The 20,816-nt window shown below is 43.8% G+C and overlaps 2 protein-coding genes across 2 annotated transcripts in view; one reads left to right on the plus strand and one right to left on the minus strand.

Annotated features, from left to right (window-relative positions):
• The window catches only part of LOC308281192 (protein kinase C beta type-like), a 130,064-nt gene that overhangs the window by 34,322 nt on the left and 74,926 nt on the right, over positions 1–20,816 (minus strand).
• Positions 4,569–8,292, plus strand: LOC308281571 (thimet oligopeptidase-like; the record flags this gene model as incomplete). The annotated part of the gene is made up of 2 exons (XM_080721799.1): positions 4,569–4,648; positions 6,381–8,292. 2 exons carry the CDS (start codon positions 4,569–4,571, stop codon positions 8,290–8,292), a joined length of 1,992 nt encoding a protein of 663 aa, XP_080577925.1.

Consider the following 20,816-nt stretch of genomic DNA (forward strand, 5'->3'; position numbering starts at 1 on the left):
GTACAGCGGTTCAACGTGCCCACGGTGCCCGCGGTAGAGCGATTCAGCGCGCCCTCAACGGCAGCCAGCAAGAAGGCCGTCCGCGCCGAGAGGTTCGGCTTACCGTTGGCCTCCGGCCGCGCCACGTCTCAGAAGAGCCCTCCCTCTTCTGGGTCGCCAGCAGGGGGCGCTAACAACAACATCAACAACAACAACAGTGGATCTGCTCCCGCCAGCTTGGACCAGATGAAGAGGCGCGTCGAGCGCTTCGGGGCCGTGTCGGACGTCCTGCAGAGGGCCGAGGGCGACGAGAGGCTGAGGAAGAGGAAGGCCAGGTTCGCCTTCGGAAGCCTCACCGCCGCCTCCTCTGAGGGGAACGCCGAGCAGGCGGCCGAGGCCAAGAGACGCAGGCGCGTCGAGCGCTTTGGAAAAGTGTGAAACCATCATGGGAGGTCAGATCAAGCACCCGTGGGATCATGGGTTAAAGGACCAGTTCACCTCTGGGACAACCAGATCTTATTTTATTGTTGTGTGGGACACGATCAACACAATCCAGAGTTATTTTTTTTGTTCAATCTGTGTTTTTAGATATGTTAGTATTTCAGCATGCTACAACTGGTCATATGATGCATTTTGCATCATATGACCAGTTGTAGCATGCTGAAATCGGCTGAAATACTAAAATATCTAATAACACAGATTGAACACAAAAATAACTCAGTATTGTGTTGATTGTGTCCCACACAACAATAAATTAAGATCTGGTTGTCCCAGAGGTGACCTGGTCCATTATAGACCAGGGGTCTTCATTCAACGTTTTCAGGCCAAGGACCCCTTAGCTGAGAGAGAGATGAAGCAGGGACCCCCACAACCTGTTCATAGATTCCATATAGTTTCATTGTTTGACAGCACAATCATCAGTGAATTTGGATTCATGTCAATTTGTATTTTTCAGATATTTAACCACTTGAACCGTCAATACTTAATAAACTTGACCTTTCACTCTGTAATTAGTCTTCTCTTTTTCGCCTCTACACCAAACCTCTTTCAGAAATAGCAGATCTACCAGATGAAGATCTGCCATTCTTGGCTAGAGTTCTCAGGATATAGACGTTAGGATTCAAGTGGTTAATAGCAGTAAGACTCCCTAATCGGGAAATAAGCGACCGTCAGGTCGCAGCGTAATTTTAGGGCAAAATGTGTAGGAGCAGTGTCCAAAAATGGGTTTTGCAAGAATCGGCCTCATGGTGGCGCTAGAAGAGGGCCATGTGAGCATGGATCGGGGCAACGGTTGCGGAGATATGAGCAGGGCAAAAGTGTGACGTGTGACAGACAGACTGACAGACAGCTGATCGAGGTTTTGATAGTAACTGCGACCTAACGGTCGCAATAAAAAAGGAGCCAAAATAATTGGAGGACCCCCTGTAGTAACTCTGAGGACCCCCTAGGGGTCCCGGACCCCCCGTTGAAGACCCTTGCCATAGACTGTATACCAGAAATGAGCGCCGTGACGCCATTGGTTTCTGCTGGCCGTAAGCGAAGCCCATTTTATCAGCGATTGCAAATCCGCCATCTTTCTATGTCCGCTCCAGTAAGGAGAACGTAAATGAATCAAACGCATGCTATTGGCGGGTCCTCACTCGCTACAACCAATAGAAAGCCTAGAAACAAAGCCTACTTTATCATTAATGTGGGAACATACGCATATCACGATTAAAAAATATATATATTTAAACTAGCGAGTGAAAACAAAGTGTTTATGATTTAATAAGATAAGATCGTCTGTAAACTTCACCAAAACCTTATAAGCCACCGACACACATTTAAGGAACATTCCTCATCCTTTACCTGGGGGTGTACAGAGTGTACAGAACAAGTTAAAATTATGTTTTTATGTGGCCACACCCACCAGTTCATTAAGTATGCCTGGTTGTCATGGTGGGTGGTGACCCAGCTGAAGTTAGCCACACCCACAGTTTTGGGTGAATGGTAAAAGGGGAGGGGATGATTATATGATGTCATTTAATCACTGTTTTTGGATCGGCACTTTTGACCCACAAGGTGTCAGCCTCCAGGAAGAAACCCCAAATACAGAGGGAATACATAATTGCTCATAACAACCACACCAGGGGGTCTAATGAAGTACTGTCAACCTCCTAGACACATGAAAAGCAGAACAAGTACAAAACTATGGCACCGTCTCTTTAAGGGAAGAGGTTTTCATAAGGAAGGTTTAGTCGGGGGATATCTTCAGAAATAGTGTCAAATCCTGGAATAAATTCCTTACCAAAAAAAAATCTTCACCAATGTGTTTGTAAAGGTGTCTAGTAACACATCTCACAAAGACTGAAATTCAGTTTCCCTAGGAAAATCTTTGACAGCTAGGGTAATTCTGGGTCTCATTCACTGACTATACACTATACTATAGGGGAAAACACTCCCAAAAATATGCTTTAAGTGGGATGTGAGGAGTCTAACTAGGTGTTTTTAATTATTCTGAATCCATTGCAAGCATTTTTTTTTTTGCACAAAAACATTCCCTGGGCTAGAAATGGACCCCCATACCACTGTGAAAAGTGACGACTCATCACTAAACCATCATTTTATGGGCTGTTTTTAGCCCAATGAATGTTTTTTTTTGTGCAAAACAAATGCTTGCAATGGATTCAGAATAATTAAAAACATCTAGTTAGACCCCTCACATCCCACTTAAAGCATATTTTTTTGGGAGTGATTGTATAGTGAGTGAATGAGACCCAGAATTACCCTAGCTGTCAAAGATGTTCCTAGGGAAACTGCATTTCAGTCTTTGTGGGATGTGTTACTAGACACCTTTACAAACACATTGGTGAAGAAATGTTTTGGTAAGGAATTTATTCCAGGACTTTTTAAGATATCCCCCGACTAGCCAGGGGGAAGCCGTGATGAGACAAAGGGGCGGGGTTTAACCGCCAACCAATAGGACAGAATGTGAAGCTCCTCCATGGTAGATCCATTGATCTTCCCATGAAGAGACTTCATTTACTCAAAAAAATACATTTTGATCCCAAGGCTGGCATGTTTACAGTACAAACTGCACTCGACATTTTTCTGGGCCCACACTGTCATGTGACTAGATGACGTAAACGTTGAAGTAAAGTGATAATCCATCTGCTCAAAAACAACCCCGCCCGGCCCTTCAAAATAATAGCGGCGGCCTTCGGAGGAAACGGCACGGCACGAAGGCACCAAGCATCCCTTCAAAGTAAGAGGCAGGTGAAGTGTTAACTATGTGAACGAGGCCATAGAGAGGCAGGTGAAGTGTTAACTATGTGAACGAGGCCATAGAGAGGCAGGTGAAGTGTTAACTATGTGAACGAGGCCATAGAGAGGCAGGTGAAGTGTTAACTATGTGAACGAGGCCATAGAGAGGCAGGTGAAGTGTTAACTATGTGAACGAGGTCATAGAGATACATTGAGGCAAAAACAAAATGCATTGACGATAAAAATGTCTTGAGACCAGTAGAATGTGAAATATTGTGTGAGGGAATAAATACCAAGGGTGAGCGATAAAACAGCAGCCAGGAGAATGAGACTAGAGGACACTGCCAAAGACACCAGGAGAATGAGACTAGAGGACACTGCCAAAGACAACAGGAGAATGAGACTAGAGGACACTGCCAAAGACAACAGGAGAATGAGACTAGAGGACACTGCCAAAGACACCAGGAGAATGAGACTAGAGGACACTGCCAAAGACACCAGGAGAATGAGACTAGAGGACACTGCCAAAGACACCAGGAGAATGAGACTAGAGGACACTGCCAAAGACACCAGGAGAATGAGACTAGAGGACACTGCCAAAGACACCAGGAGAATGAGACTAGAGGACACTGCCAAAGACACCAGGAGAATGAGACTAGAGGACACTGCCAAAGACAACAGGAGAATGAGACTAGAGGACACTGCCAAAGACACCAGGAGAATGAGACTAGAGGACACTGCCAAAGACAACAGGAGAATGAGACTAGAGGACACTGCCAAAGACACCAGGAGAATGAGACTAGAGGACACTGCCAAAGACACCAGGAGAATGAGACTAGAGGACACTGCCAAAGACACCAGGAGAATGAGACTAGAGGACACTGCCAAAGACACCAGGAGAATGAGACTAGAGGACACTGCCAAAGACACCAGGAGAATGAGACTAGAGGACACTGCCAAAGACACCAGGAGAATGAGACTAGCCAGCCAGATCTGCCAGCCAGCAAACTGGTGCTGTGGGGACAGACACATGGGCACCGGTCACCAGGACGTCCCACTGTGGGGACAGACGCATGGGCACCGGTCACCAGGACGTCCCACTGTGGGGACAGACACATGGGGACCGGTCACCATGACGTCACAGTGTGGGGACCACCACATGGGCACCGGTCACCATGACGTCCCACTGTGGGGACCAACACATGGGCACCAGTCACCAGGACGTCCCACTGTGGGGACAGACACATGGGCACCGGTCACCAGGACGTCCCACTGTGGGGACAGACACATGGGGACCGGTCACCAGGACGTCCCACACTAACATACGTAGGTGGACGAACTCAAGAATGACGCAGGAGCGTAAAGTAGCGACCAACTGGGTCAACGGAGACCAGGGGACTGGAAGCGAGGATGGAGAGATCTGCTGGTGTGTAAGTGGGTCAGAGGATGGAGAGATCTGCTGGTGTGTAAGTGGGTCAGAGGGATGACATGTGTGTTTAGTGCAACCTCCATCATTTAGTTGTCTTCCTGGGAAAGAAAGAAAAATCACACCTATCGTGAAGTGAGCTGTGCTATTTATGAGTTAATCACATTAAGAGTGACGCTTAGCTTGGCCAATGGGACCCTGGACGCACAACGAACTTTGAGGGCTTTGTGTAGGCCATATCTAGACCAGATGTAGGCCATATCTAGACCAGATGTAGGCCATATCTAGACCAGATGTAGGCCATATCTAGACCAGATGTAGGTCATATCTAGACCAGATGTAGGCCATATCTAGACCAGATGTAGGCCATAATAGGGTGCATAAGGTAACAGCAGGTCGTACATAAGCTGCTTATGCATACGTATATCTCGGCTTCTTTTCCCATATCGTGCGTTTGGTCAAAACGACCTGTTTTCCATGGACCATAGCTTACACACGGATCATCGGATCATTGTATTTTTTTCGTCTCGGCGTGAAAGAAAAGACGCTGGTCAGCCGTGACCGGGGAAGCCCTGCCCACACAATGGACACATGCTGTGTGCACGGAGCCCTCCAACATCTGGTAGATACAGTAGGAAAAAGCCGGAAAAAGCCTCAGTTATGGCAAAACTATGGCAGTCAATATCCATGAAATTAGAAGGTTGAGAATGACTGGTGAAATCATATAGCTTGAGATATTCACACTGTTCCAGACATCGTTGGACTTCATCAGCGATACAGATCTCTTGCAAACGGCAAGAAGGCCAACTTAAAGGACCTCCACAGTTGTTGTTTTTTTACATTTTCATCACAGTTTGCTGCTTTTTCACAGTTTTGCTGTCTATGTTTGACTTCTCAGGAACACTGCACGTTGGGTGTGCATGTGAAGCAGCGACTTTAACATTAGCCATGCGTTGCTACACATGTGCATGAATATAAGAACGCAAGCCCCGAATCATGCTTTGCAGGGCTGGATTAACCATTGGGCCGGTTGGGCCGTTGCCAGGGGCCCTTGACTTGGGGGAACTGAGCCGTGTGGTCATTGACAATTTACTCAAATTAAATGTACACGTTAAATTAAAAATCAAATGTCTAGGCCCCTCCTCTGTTGTCTACAGGTGCTTTCTTGGCCCACAGATGATCATCATGGCTTAAACTCTGAGCTGGGTAGTGTGTATCGGGAGGGAGGTTAGGTTTTGATGGGGGGTGGGGGGGCCCTAAAAAATGATTGGCCAGGGGCCCTTGCGGGGGTTAATCCGTCCCTGATGCTTTGCCCGGGTCAAACCGGACAACATCGGAGTGGTCGTCACCAGGGATTCCTAAACGTCACCTCAGTAAAACTATGCCTAAACCCAACCTTATTCCTATACGTACCCTCGTACCCCCTAACCCTAACCCTAACAAATACAAGGTAAAAATGGGGCGAGTGTGCTTTGGGTCGAGCGTTCCCGTTACCATCTGTAGCACCATATAAAGACTTCCACGTCATTGCAACATTACAACAGCAGCATCATATAAAAGTAACAGGAAAGCGTCAGATTAGGGCTCTCACTTTGACATGACCCTCAGGATTCTCCCTTACATCGCATGCACAGCACCATGCTTTAAGCTGAATACATGTACTGCGGTCCTTTGCCTGAGCAACAGATTCCCATGGAGCTCAAAAACGTTGCGACTGATCTTCACATTGTAGGATGGAAGCTTCAGGAGAGGTGGTTCTCAGCCGTCCTACCACTCGGGTTCGCACAGAGACCCGGCTGCGCTGGGATCTGAGCCCCAAACAGATCCGGCAGGTTTCCGACGAGCTCATGGGCAAGACCAATGAGGTTTACGATGCAGTGAGTTCCATGGACCTGGAGAGCGTGACCTTCAGCAATACTCTGAAGGCCCTGGCTGACGCAGAGCTAGAGTACACCGTCCAGTGGCACATGTTGTACCTCATCCAACACGTGTCCCCCAGCAAGAAGGTGAGGATGGCCAGCACGCACGCGTATAAGAAGCTGTCCGAGTTTAACGTGGCCATTGGCATGAGAAAGGACGTCTACCTGAGGGTTGAGGCTCTGAGCATGAAGGTGGATAGAGGCAGTCTCACCACGGAGGACAAGAGATACATGGAGAGACAGGTTAAACTGGGCAGAGGTTGTGGACAGCATCTCCCCGAAAGCAAACAAGAAGAAATAAAGGACATTGACAAACATTTTATGAATCTATGCATCGGCTGTAAAGAAAAGAAAATGCAGAACTCGGCCACCTTGAAGAAGCTAGCGAAGCTACATGCTCGGAGTAGCGCTTTGCTGGGTTTCAAAACCTACGCCGACCTTGTCCTGGGGACGTACATGGCAAAGTCTCCAGAGAAGGTCTCCATCTTCCTGGACGAGCTGGCCCATAAGCTGAAGCCACTTGGAGAAGAGGAGAGAGCGATCCTCCTCAAACTAAAGGAGAAGATGTGTCAGAAGGAAGGTCTGCTGTTTAATGGAAAGCTGTCCGAAAGGGACCTAAGGCACTACAAGAAATTGGTGATAAAGAACCAGTATGGAGTGGATCACAAACATTTGAAGGAGTATTTCCCCTTGGAGGTCGTGACCCAAGGTCTGCTGGACATCTTCCAGGACCTGCTGGGTCTGTCGTTCAGCCTGGTGCACGGCGCCCCCGTGTGGCATCCCGACGTCACGCTGTACTGCGTCACCGACCTCTCTGCTCGACAGACGGTGGGACAGTTCTACCTGGACCTGTTCACAAGAAAGGGAAAGTACAGAGAAGCGGCTTCCTTCCTGCTGCAGCCCAGCTGTCTGCTGTCGGACGGGAGCAGACAGATGTCTGTCGCTGCCATAGTGACCAACTTCATCAAACCCATGATCAACCCCACCCTCCTGTATCACGAGGAGGTGGAGACGTACTTCCATGAGTTTGGTCACGTCATGCACCATCTCTGTGCTCAGGTGGACTATGCCGTGTTCAGTTCCTCCGAGGTGGAGAGGGACTTTATGGAGGCTCCGTCCCAGATGTTGGAGAACTGGGTTTGGGAGAAGGAGCCGCTGCAGAGAATGTCCAAACACTACAAGACAGGAGCTCCCATTCCCCATGACCTGTTGGACAAACTGGTCAAATCTCGCCTCGCCAACATTGGCATGGACTACCTGGAGGATATAGTCTATGCTAAATTGGACCAAGCTCTTTACACCCAGACTAGACTGGACCCGGGTAAGGAATATGCCAGGCTCAGAGAGGAGATTCTGGGAGTCCCCGCTTCTCAAAAGACCAACTTATGGCGTACCTTTGGTGACCCGGCAGACCGCCAACAGGCTAAGCACTATCGCTACCTGTGGAGCGAGGTGTTGGCCACGGACATGTTCTACAGCCGTTTCAAACAGGAAGGGATCATGAACCCCAAGGTGGGCATGGACTACAGAAACTGCATCCTGAAGCCTGGTGCTTCTGAGGATGCCGAAGAGATGCTGAAGAACTTCTTGGGTCGTGAACCCAATCAGGAAGCATTCCTCCGGAGCAAAGGACTAACCGCTTCGGAAACAAGGAAGAGAAAACAAGAGGAGTGTCAGATGAAGAAAAGAAAAAGAAACGAAAAGTCTGCAATTTTAATTATGTAGTTTCATCGTAGACTTGCTCTCGCGAGCACACACCTGTTGTCCTCAATTTATATTTATTTATTTACTTATTTATTTATTCATTTATTTATTTATTTATTCCGCCACTTTGTTGTCATCCTACTACTTCCACATTCTTTGAGATAGACATATTGCTCAAACTTCAACTTGTTCAGCTTTACGCAGTTAATATTGCTTGTACTTTTTTATATTTTTTGGGGGTATTTTTGAGAAAACAGTTTCCCAGTGGATTCCACTGGGAAATGAATTGTCTTACCATTTATATATATTATATTTATATATTATATATATTATATATATTATATTTATATATTATATATATTATATTTATATATTATATATATTATATTTATATATTATATTATAGTTATATATTATATATATTATATATATTATATATATTATATTTATATATTATATTATACTTATATATTATATATATTATATTTATATATTATATTATATTATATTTATATATTATATATATATTATATTTATATATTATATATATTATATATATTATATTTATATATTATATTATATTATATTTATATATTATATTATATTATATTTATATATTATATATATTATATTTATATATTATATATATTATATTTATATATTATATTGATATTAATGCTTGGGCTTGCTCTGAATCCAAAGTCTGTCTGAGGAGGCATGTGTACATTTTCTAATTTACATAATATACTTTGTGCGAGCCCCACAGTTTCAGCAGGAACTGCTTTTCTAGTTTGTGTTAATTGTTCCCTTATCGAGCAGTGCCCTTATTAACCCATTTAGTGCTCCAGACATGAACGGGTTAAATGTCTAGCGTGCCGCTCACAGGCTCCTATACGCATCCATTTTCTTATTTTGAAGGCCAGAAGTCCATTGCGTAAACACTTCCGGGTTGACGTCATGACGTCATGCAACGGGAGCGGTCATCACCCCATTCCGTTTCTAAAATGGCCAATCGATGCGTTTGTTATTATGTTTTTGTAGCGAGAATCTAATGCCATCCTTGGCTTTAAAAGTGTTGTTTGGAGAAAATGGACATTAAAGATGAGATTCCCCGTCGGCCTCCATGTTATGGGATTACTATTTTGTGCACGTGGATCCGTGATGATGATGAATCGGCGAGGCCGATCGTGCCCAGACCTTCCGCCGGGCTATTGGGTAAGAACGCCAGCGTTACTCTATATACAGTATTTTACGCGAGTATACTCGGGATCGGCACTCTAAATACTTGAGTATTTTTCACGAGTATACTCGGGATCGGCTAGAAATTAGTGATTTTTGCTACGTTGGTTCATGATGTTGGTGTCAATTCGATTGAAAATAATCATTCTGTTAATGTATTCTGTTTGACCACTTTGGAAGGACTGCATCATGACTAGCTTTTCTTTGGAATGAAATGATGAGATATGCATTGGCAATTCAAAGGCTAATGTCTATTTGTCTTATATAGGTACATAGCAAACATTCAAAGGCTAATGTATTATTTGTCTTATAGGCTAATGTACTATTTGTCTTATAGGCTAATGTCTATTTGTCTTATAGGCTAATGTACTATTTGTCTTATAGGCTAATGTACTATTTGTCTTATAGGCTAATGTACTATTTGTCTTATAGGCTAATGTACTATTTGTCTTATAGGCTAATGTACTATTTGTCTTATAGGCTAATGTACTATTTGTCTTATAGGCTAATGTACTATTTGTCTTATAGGCTAATGTACTATTTGTCTTATAGGCTAATGTACTATTTGTCTTATAGGCTAATGTACTATTTGTCTTATAGGCTAATGTACTATTTGTCTTATAGGCTAATGTACTATTTGTCTTATAGACTAATGTACTATTTGTCTTATAGGCTAATGTACTATTTGTCTTATAGGCTAATGTACTATTTGTCTTATAAAGGTACATAGCAAACGTGTTACTCATTTTCAATGAATGGCTGGTGGCTTTTCTATAGTGTTATACTGAATGTCGTAGCATGTTCTGCATGTGGATTTTTTATATAATAAATTTTATATTTGATTTTATTAAGATGTCACGTGTTGCTTTTGATATTTGTTTACTACGTTTATATATTGAGCACTGAGCAGTTCTGTTCTGCTGAGGAGGGTTTGAAGATACGCAGTGACAAATAAAAATTGTGATCTGTTCATTTTCTGCAATTCAACTTCTTAACTTCTATTAGCACTTTATGTTCATGTGTTTATTTTATTTAGTTTTTTAGTATTATTTTTCCTTAAATTATTATCCCACGATTTTTGTAACCCAATTTTTCCACCCAGTGCCAATTGTCTAATAATCCTAGGCGCTCCCTCTGCCACCCAACCTGGGGGAAGCAACGGACTGACCTTGTGCTTCCTTCCATACATGAGGAGTCCAAGTGTTGGATGTTGGTCCCAATGAGGGACCAGCATTCTTGGTGACGTCACCATCAACAAGTGCAACCTGATATATTAATTATCAAGGCGCCAAGTTGGCACCTCAACAGAGTGCCAACCTTCCCACCCACCCACATACAGACAGCACGGAACAGTACCGATCGCTGTACTTGTGGCCATGCATACAGACAGCACGGAACAGTACCGATCGCTGTACTTGTGGCCATGCATACAGACAGCAGGGAACAGTACCGATCGCTGTACTTGTGGCCATGCTTGGCCATGAGAGCAAAAGGTGCAAGTTGGCACCTCCACAGGAGTGCAGTCTAATTATTATTTCGACCGTCAGGTCGCACTTACTATCAAAACCTCCACCAGCTGTCTGTCTGTCAGTCAGTCCGTCTGTCTGTCACACGTCACACTTTTGCCCTGCTCATATCTCCACAACCGTTGCCCCGATCCATGCCAAATTTTGCATACACACTCCTTGCCTACCAAACCACAACCTCCACCCATCAATTCTCACATGACCCTCTTCTAGAGCCACCATGAGGCCGATTCTTGCAAAACACTTTTATGGACACAGCTCCTACAATTTTTGCCCTAAAATCACAAAAATCGGTAGACAGTAGGTCTACACTCATGTCATCAACATGGATCTGTCCCATATAGCGCCACCATCAGGACTATTTTTTCAAACACATTTTTGGACACTGCTCCTACCTATTTTGCCCAAAAATCACGCTGCTTATCTCTCGATTAGGGAGTCTTACTGGTTATTACTACACATTCAAATTAATGCACAATTGAAAGCATACAGTACAGTCATTATCATCCAAATATATTAGTACCTCCCTCCTCCACCTTGGAGGAACTGAACAAGTACCACAGCACCCGCTTGGTCATAGTCATTAAAAGAGGGGTTCGCGGAACCCCAGGGGCTTTTGGGAGTTCCAGGGGTCCCCAGCAAAAGTAGTTTAAATAGCATTATAATATATTTATCCATTTACACAGTATGTTGGCTTTTCAAGAAATAACAGATGTTTGTTTGTTACCTTCATTTAAACTCGGAAATACAATTGAGCGCAAGCACTCATTTACAACGCAACCAAGATACAACAATGAACAACAACATATATACATACATATATACATTTACAGACATCATTTGAAATAATCAAAAAGAGAATACTTGAAAACTGTAGAAAGTTCACTAAAAGCTAAATTAATTAAAACATAATACAGTTTAGAACAAAGGTGCTAGAAACCATCATCCTAAATTGGCCTAAGGCCGGCAGATATTTTATTTTTAATGATTTTTGGAGCTTGTTCCATGCAAGTGGGCCTATGTTAACTCATTAAATGCCAGGCCCGAGTTTCCCCGAGTTATTTCAGTACCCCCAGGATGCCACAGCCCGAGTTTCCCGAGTTGGCAGCCATTTTTTTTTTTTTTTATCCAAAAATGCCTAAAATGCATTAGGCATGATGTTTAGCCCCATCTTATATATACATTCCTCCTATTGCCGCATCCCACTTCCAGCCATTAACGCCCCCTTTACATCGACTTCAACTCATAGGTAGTCGTTGTCTAGGACGTAAGGAATACAGCCCCTAACCCTATAGTCCAGTTCTATTTGTATTTTCGTTCAAATTTTCTGGAGATTAGGAAAACTATATATTTTTGGAAACTTCAGAGTGTAACAAATCAGAAAATCCATGATTCCATTTGCGCTGAAGCCAATATGGTGGTCATCTTGGACTTTGAAAAACGGCGACCTTTGAATATTCGTTTTTCAATATCTCGACTTCTAGATTATGTAGGATCATGATTCTAGTGGCTAAATCAACATTTTTAGGGTTAGGAAATCCAATGGTGCTAATTAGAAATATTCACAAATGATCAATGGCACAGATTTGGGTCCTCATCCTTAATTTTGGGGGCAAAAGGTAACATTTTAATATTCGTTTTTCCACTATTTTGAACTACAGTACATAGGATCATGATTCCAGTGGTTAATCTAAAATGTTAAGGAAATCAATATATTATCTGAGGAGACAGAGACAGATAATTTCTCTCATTGACACAAAATCGTGTCATTTATTTACACCCAACATAAAACTGAATCGATTAGGTTTTAAACTATCAAGTACAAACTGGTATATTTCTGCTGCCAGGGTGGAAACCTTGTATGAACAAAGCAGTTACTTCTCAAAAAATGGAAACAATAACCTGTTCCAATGGATCCATTGAAAATATTATTTAGTCATATGCTTTTGTTAATACTTTTTGTTCTTTCAATATTCATAAACCCACAGAAAAACACTTTCAGTGAGGGGGAAGCAAAGGGACCAGGTGGAGATTGACGTAGTCAAAGGGGCAGCATGGGTCAGAGTTCTGAGTGGGCAATCTGCATGGCGCCTGGTTCTAGAGGGTAAGGCTAGTCATAGTCTGTGGGTCCTGTCCTGTCTAAACAGGCTAACCCAGGGGTCAAAAACTGCCACAAATACAGGTTATAGTAAGCTAGAATAAATCAGCAGGCAGAGAATAGTGGAATAAGTGAGGCAATAAATGATCTGGCTACTCAGTGGAAACAGGCAAGCTTAACTGTAGAAATAGCAAGAACACAGTAATCTATACATCATCCTCATTATCATCATTGCTGTCACTAGTCAATGTATCTTGACAGTCTTCATTGTGACATCAATAAATGCAAAGACAGTGACATTGACCATCTCAATGATTGCCTCTACTGTGAGGTAACTGATTTCAGCTGGCCATCCTCATCCTTGAAATAGCCATTGTTGAGTGGGTCAAGGAACTCCTACTGAGCTACGTGTGCCTGACTCCACACTCTGGCCTCGATATTAGTCGGGTCACAGCCTGAGGTTCTGTGACCATCCTCTGGGAAGGATGTTTTGATGATTGATTTGACCTCTATGGACCCTTTATAAAAGATTTAGCCCCCAGGCCTCTCGCCAAAATCCCGGCATTTTTTTCTAGAGGGCCGAATTCAAAATGGCGCCCGGCGCCATTTTGATCGAGATACCCTAGAAACATGTATGAAGACACTTTTCCATACAAATCAACCACGAGGATTCCAAATCTGACACCATTTTAATCATAAGACCTCATTTTGGCCCAGAAATTCAACATGGCCGCCATCCAGAAGAGTGAAAACATAACTTTTGAATTTCAAAGCGTGTGTGTTTTTTTCCCCCTTTGCATAATATGTTTGGGGGTAGACAAACAACATAGAAAGCGTGTGATGATGAGTGCCATCTACAAGCGCTACAAGGGGAGTGAGCTAGGAGATGTACTTGTCACGGCAGGAGTCATTTCTGAGGGATCTGTTGATTGCGCACTGAAAGGCAAGCATTATAAGAGGGGGCTGCGTTGCTTGAGGCTGATGTATGAGGCACTCATGAGTCAGCTGGCCAAGGAGAGGCTAATACCCAACCTGACAGAGGAGACAAGAGAGAATCTTGATATTCTGAGGAATATAAGTCTCTCCCAGGAAAGCCGTGCTGCTGCTCATGCAGCACTGGAGGATGATGCTGATCTCAAGAATCTCATCACCAACCTTTTCTCCCAAGTAGAGGTCAGTGACATGGCAGACTACTGGAGGGACCTCCTCCTGTCCATGACAGATGCGCTAATGCAGAATGTGCATGCAGTCAATATCTGCAACTGGGAAGAGTATGTCAGCTCTCTGCCTGCTATGCAGCCGTGGATGGTAGCATATGACATCAATAAGTATGGGAGGTGGCTGCCTGACTTCTGGGCGATGCAACAGGTTGCCTTCCTTCATACTAACTTCACTCAGTCCATCACAGGTAACCCCTATTCCAACATGGCCTGGGACATGAACAAGGGCAGCAAAAGGAAGTCAGGCAGGCTCTCCATCCTCAAGAATAAAAAGCAGCTGCTGGTGCACTCCAGAAATGTTAACAATGTGGCCCGCATAAGAGCTGCTCACAACGCTCTTGCCACCCGAAAAGAAGCCAAGGGAAGCACACAGAAAGTGGCCTGAAGCGGATGTGAGAAGATAAGCAGTGCGTGCAGAACCTGATTGCACCCTACAGTCAGCCATGCCTGCCTCTGATGAGCTCATTGCGGACTTTAAATCAGCCCATTCTGCAGGAGAGGAGAAGTTGAACATCTTCTTGCAGAACCAGGTGTTCAGTAAGAATAAACCGTTCCATGCACCTGTCAGTTTGAGCAAACGTTTGACATTTTCCAAGGATGCATGTGTAGAGAAGCCCAGTGAGGAACTCAAGGCTCTCAAAGCAGTGATCAACCTGGTTGAAGACAGTCAGCTTGTCAAGCTCCCCGAGTTGCTGGAACATCGTGTTGTTGAGGAATATGTGGCCTTATTCAACCCCAATGGCAAATACAGGAAGACACAGAAGAGCAAGCTCATCCAGAAATTCTCCCTCCAAACTATAAATATCAAAGAACCCTATGTCACTCTCATTGACATGGGCATGATCTGGAGGATGGCAACTCCATCAGCAGAAGATCGGCAGACACAAGACGGCAGCCCATACAAGTGGTTGGACTATGTCCACAAGGTATCATCCATCATCCTTGCCCGCCATTGTGATGCACACCATATCAGTGTGAATGACCCATACGATGCAGCATTCTCAACTAAAGATGATGAACGAGACCTGCGTGTACAGGGTAACACACATGTACCCAACACGTACATGAAATTGAATGACCCCTTCCCCTCTGCCAAGGCATTCAAAACACTACTGTGTGTATGTGAATGCAGAGATTGTCTACTCTGTTGGCCCACATTGCATCAACTTGTCAACACAACAACCGATGGAAGACTACAGCATTGAGCAGTCTGAAGCTGACACCATCCTCTTCACTGTTTATGCAGGTCTGCGGCAGTCAGGCTATAGTGGCCCTGTTGTTATTGATGCAGCTGATACCGATGTCTATGTCGCAGCATCGGCCATCTCACGGCAGCTCCCTGGCATGTTATGCATCAAGAGAAACAAAGAGACAGTCCTCTGTCGTGGCCTGCTGACAGAAGAGATGGCAGACTGCATTGTGCAGCTACACTGTTTTACAGGCTGTGATGTTAACTCAGGTTTCTTTGGCAAAGGAAAATCATCAGTGTATGATGACAAGGTGGCAAAGAGCTCTGTGGCACGGCAGCAGCTCTCACGGTGTGGAGATAGCCTTGACCTTGAGAAGGACGTAGAACAAGAGCTCTTTTAATTCACAAGACAGGTGATCTATGGAGACAAGAAGAGTAGCACCATGGCTGAAGCCCGTGCTGCCAAGTGGAAGACAATGAAGAAAAAAACATTTCTCTGTCTCCCTCCAGATGCAGATAGCCTACGCCAACACTGCCACCGCGCTAAATATTTGGCATATCTATTGCGCAATCCCGCACTGAAACACCAACCCTCGCCACTAGGACATGGTTGGGAGTTGGTGGGTGGTTGCTGTCGTCCTGTCCGCCACACTCCCAACACACCTACCTGCACCGGGCCATTTGAAGAGGACGAGGATGCTGAGAGTGAGGTGGATGTGGAGGAGGAGGAGGATGATGATGATGCACAGAGGAGGAGGGTGGAGTCATCTGAATCTGATGATTCAGAAACCAGTGACACAGAATGCTCTGATTCAGATTGATATGTGTTTTGTGTGTGTAAAAATTACAAACCCTAAATAAATTACTTTCCTATTCAAACGTTTTCACTCTACTGGATGGCGGCCATGTTGAATTTCTGGGCCAAAATGAGGTCTTATGATTAACTCATTGAGTGCCTATCCCGAATTAGTTCGGGATATATGATCGTATCACAGGGTGCCTATCCCGAACAAGTTCGGGATATAAAAAAAAAATAAAAAATAAAAAAAGAATTTTTTTTTTTTTTTTGAAAAAAAATTTTTTGAATTTTTTTTTTTTTTTTTTTGGACCCCATCAAATCTGGTGAACATGATTTCAATCGCGATTTTGCATGTTCCACCCCCATACAACCCCATCTAACATACAGGGCAGCCATTTTTGTTTACATTACATGTAAAACATAAGGGCGATTATCTCAAGAATGCCTGAACGGATTTCCAATCGGATTTTTTTGTTTGAAAGCTGTGAACAAACTGCACAAATCCACTCTGGATTGCATTGGATTTTTCAGAGCTCATTCTTCTCTGTTTTTTTCCCATGCATGAGGTGTGCAAGGTTTAATCATGGCTAAGTTGACGAAAATAAGGCTTCTAAAATGCTTGGTAGCCAATAGCTAACTTCAAGCTAACTTCATCCTCTTCCTGTACATGCAGTCATGCACAAAGGAAAGTGTTCAGGCAAGTCATGGCTGCAGGGCTTCTGCATATACCAGCATATCTCTATGGGATTTTCTCTGGCCACTGGGCGCCCTCTAGTGGTGAAAGGGGTGGCACTAAATGAGTTAAAATGGTGTCAGATTTGGAATCCTCGTGGTTGATTTGTATGGAAAAGTGTCTTCATACATGTTTCTAGGGTATCTCGATCAAAAGTTCAGATGGCGCCGGGCGCCATTTTGAATTCGGCCCTCTAGAAAAAAATGCCGGGATTTTGGCGAGAGGCCTGGGGGCTAAATCTTTTATAAAGGGTCCATAGAGGTCAAATCAATCATCAAAACATCCTTCCCAGAGGATGGTCACAGAACCTCAGGCTGTGACTCGACTATATGGACTCTATGCTGCGTAAGAGCACCAAGTGTGGGTGGAAGCTTGTCCCCTTCTGCCATGTGTTTGCAAATAGATGCCATCTCAGTTCAGGGGTGTTTCCCCTTTGGTAAGTATGCAGTGCATACAAACTTAAGCCCCCTTTCCACTGCAAGGTGGAACCAGAACTTTCCAGAACCTGAACCTATTTTTTTGGTTCTGGTGTTGTTTCCATTGCACACAGCCTGGTTCCAGACAAGGTTCCTGGAAAAAATTTTCGGTTCTGCTCCTGAAGTAGAACTAAACTTGAGTTCTGGGAACCTATGGGCGGGGCCAGCAGCGCTGCTGCTCGGAGCCCGGTTAGTTCTAGTTATATGGAAACAAAAGCAGAAGTTCTGGTTCTAGTTCTGGGTCGGCCCTACAGTGGAAATTTTAGTTACTGTAGTTTGAAGATCCTGTTACATGGTTTAAGAAAGCATCTTCAGAGCCTTGAGGACAACACATCTGTGTCTGGGGAGAAGAACATTAGCTATGCATCAAAGAGTTTGCTATATGAAGCCAGAACTGTAAGGTGGATCAACAAGGTGTCTGCTTCTTCATAGTTGTTGGCTTTAAAGTGCAGTTCACAGTTAATCTTTGTGTGTCCTAATAGCGGACCCAATGACAAGCATGGGGGAGTCTTTGCTGTATTCAATGGTCTTTGATTTCATGCCTTTACAGGAGCAGACAACACTGGGAACACTGAGATTTTCGATAGGCAAATCTACATGGTGGAACAGCTACCTCAAAGCTGGTGATGAAGTCTTCAAGGCACTGAAGATGCTTTCTCAAACCAGTGATGTAACAGAGGATCTATTAACTACAGTAGCTAAGTTTGTATGCACTGCACTTACCGAAGGTAAGCTGAGAAGGCATCTATTCTGCAAACACTTGGCAGAAGGGGTCAAGCTTCCACTCACACTTGGTGCTCTTAAGCAGCATGTCCTAAAAGTCCATATCGAGGCCAGAGTGAGGAGTCAGGCACACATAGCTCAGCAGGAGTTCCTTAACCCACTCAACAATGGATATTACAAGGACGAGGATGGCCAGCTGAAACAAATGAGTCTCTCCCAGCAATCATTGAGATGCTCAGATGTCACTGCAAAAAGCAGACTGTCACATAGATGTTCTTGCAGATCAGTGGAGCTACCCTCTATGGAATTATGTCAGTGTAGTACTGACTTCCAAAACGATGAAGGCTGTCAACATAAATCAGCTAGTGACAGCAATTATAACATTGAAGATGATGTATAGACAACCGTGTTCTTGCTATATTGCTACAGGTAAGCATGACTGTTTCCACTGAGTGTATTTATTGCCTCACTTATGCCACTATTCTCTGCCTGCTGATCTATTCTTGCTTGCTATAACCTGTATTTATGCCCGTTCTTGACCCCTGCCTGTATCTGGATTTGACCCTTGCCTAACGCCCTTGTATTCCATCCTGTTTGGACAGATCCCCAGTGTTTGGACCAGGACCGGACCCACAGACTACGATTAGCCTTATCCCTCTTGGACCAGGCGCCACGCGGATTGCCCACTCAGAACTATGAACTATGCTGCCCCTTTGACTCTCTCCACCTGGTCCCTTTGTAGTCTGGGAGCCAAAGGGTGATTTTTGGCTGAACGTGGATTCGCCTGTAAAAGTTTAGCTAGGGCGCCCGAGTCGGCGACCTTCGGGGTCACCACAGCACCCACAAAACTCTGAAAAGTGATGACTCATCACTAAAGTCGATGGGAGCCCAACTTGATTTGGCCGCTGTGGCGACCCCGAATGTCGCAGACTCGGGTGCCCTAGCTAAATCATTAGAGCATGCCCTGAGCTATATCTGTGCTAAATTCTGCACTTTTAGACTGATTAGCACGAGAAAAAAACCCCTAAGGCCTCCGACTAACATGAATGCTCACCCATACATGCATTGCTTTCTGAGGCCATTTCTAGCCCAAGGAATGTTTTTGTGCAAAACAAATACCTGCAATGGATTCAGCATCATGACAAAACCCTAGTTAGACCCCTCAGATCCTACTTAAATACCCAGACAAAAAATGTTTTTCTGGGTATTTTCCTCCTGTATAGAAAGTCAATGGGAGCCCAACTTGATCTGGCTGCATACCTGCCTCTTTGCCTGCTATTGGGTCCTATATCTGTTTGGTGAAAGTTTTTGCTATTTGCGGAAGAACTTATCACTGAAATTGTCTGTACGTGGGGTTTATGAATAATGAAAGAACAAAAAGTATAGACAAGAGCATATGAAAAATATCTTCATTGGGTCCATTGGAACAGGTTATTGTTTCCATGTTCTGAGAAGTAACTGCTTTGTTCATTCAAGGTTTCCACCCGACAGCAACAATATAGCCTACCAGTTTTTACTTGATAGTTTCAATTCAATGTACTGTTGGGTGTAAATAAATTACACAATTTTGTGTCATTGAGAGAAATCATCTGTCTCTGCCTCTTCAGATAATATATTGATTTCCTAAAAATGTTAGATTAACCACTGGAATCATGATCCTATACTGTAGTTCAAAACAGTGGAAAAACGAAAATTTAAATGTTACCTTTTGCCCCCAAAATTAAGGATGAGGACCCACATCTGTGCCATTGATCATTTGTGAATATTTCTAATTAGCACCATTGGATTTTCTGACCCTAAAAATGTTGATTTAGCCATTAGAATCATGATCCTACATAATCTAGAAGTCGAGATATTGAAAAACGAATATTCAAAGGTTGCCATTTTTCAAAGTCCAAGATGACCACCATATTGGCTTCAGCGCAAATGGAATCATGGATTTTCTGATTTGTTACACTCTGAAGTTTCCAAAAATGTATAGTTTTCCTAATCTCCAGAAAATTTGAACGAACCTTCATTTTTGGACAAATAGAACTGGACTACTATGCCGTCCGCTCATTCGCTAAGCACGAGAGAGAGGAGGCAACAGGGGAGGGGGGGGCGGGAAAGCGAGAGAGAGAGAGAGTGAAATTTGACACCACTGTGTTTGCATGTGCCAATTTCAACAGAGGGGGGCGTAGCCAGAACACACACACACACACACACACACACACACACACACACACACACACACACACACACACACACACACACACACACACACACACAAAAATAGCTAATAGTTAGCTCACAACTTTCCACTTTTCTCTTTCACCTCAATCGCAGTAACATCCGTATACACCACGTCAGCGCATCACCAATACGTTTTATTTATTATTATTATTTTTTTTTCCAATTTTTTTTTCTCAAATTTTTTTTTCTCAAAAAACTTTTTTTTTCCTCAAAACATTTTTTTTCTCAAAAAACTTTTTTTTTCTCAAAAAACTTTTTTTCCTCAAAAAATTTTTTTTTCTCAAAAAACATTTTTTTCTCAAAAAAACCA

This window comes from Nannobrachium achirus, assembly GCF_963921795.1.
Source record: "Nannobrachium achirus genome assembly, chromosome: 3".
Lineage (NCBI taxonomy): Eukaryota > Metazoa > Chordata > Actinopteri > Myctophiformes > Myctophidae > Nannobrachium > Nannobrachium achirus.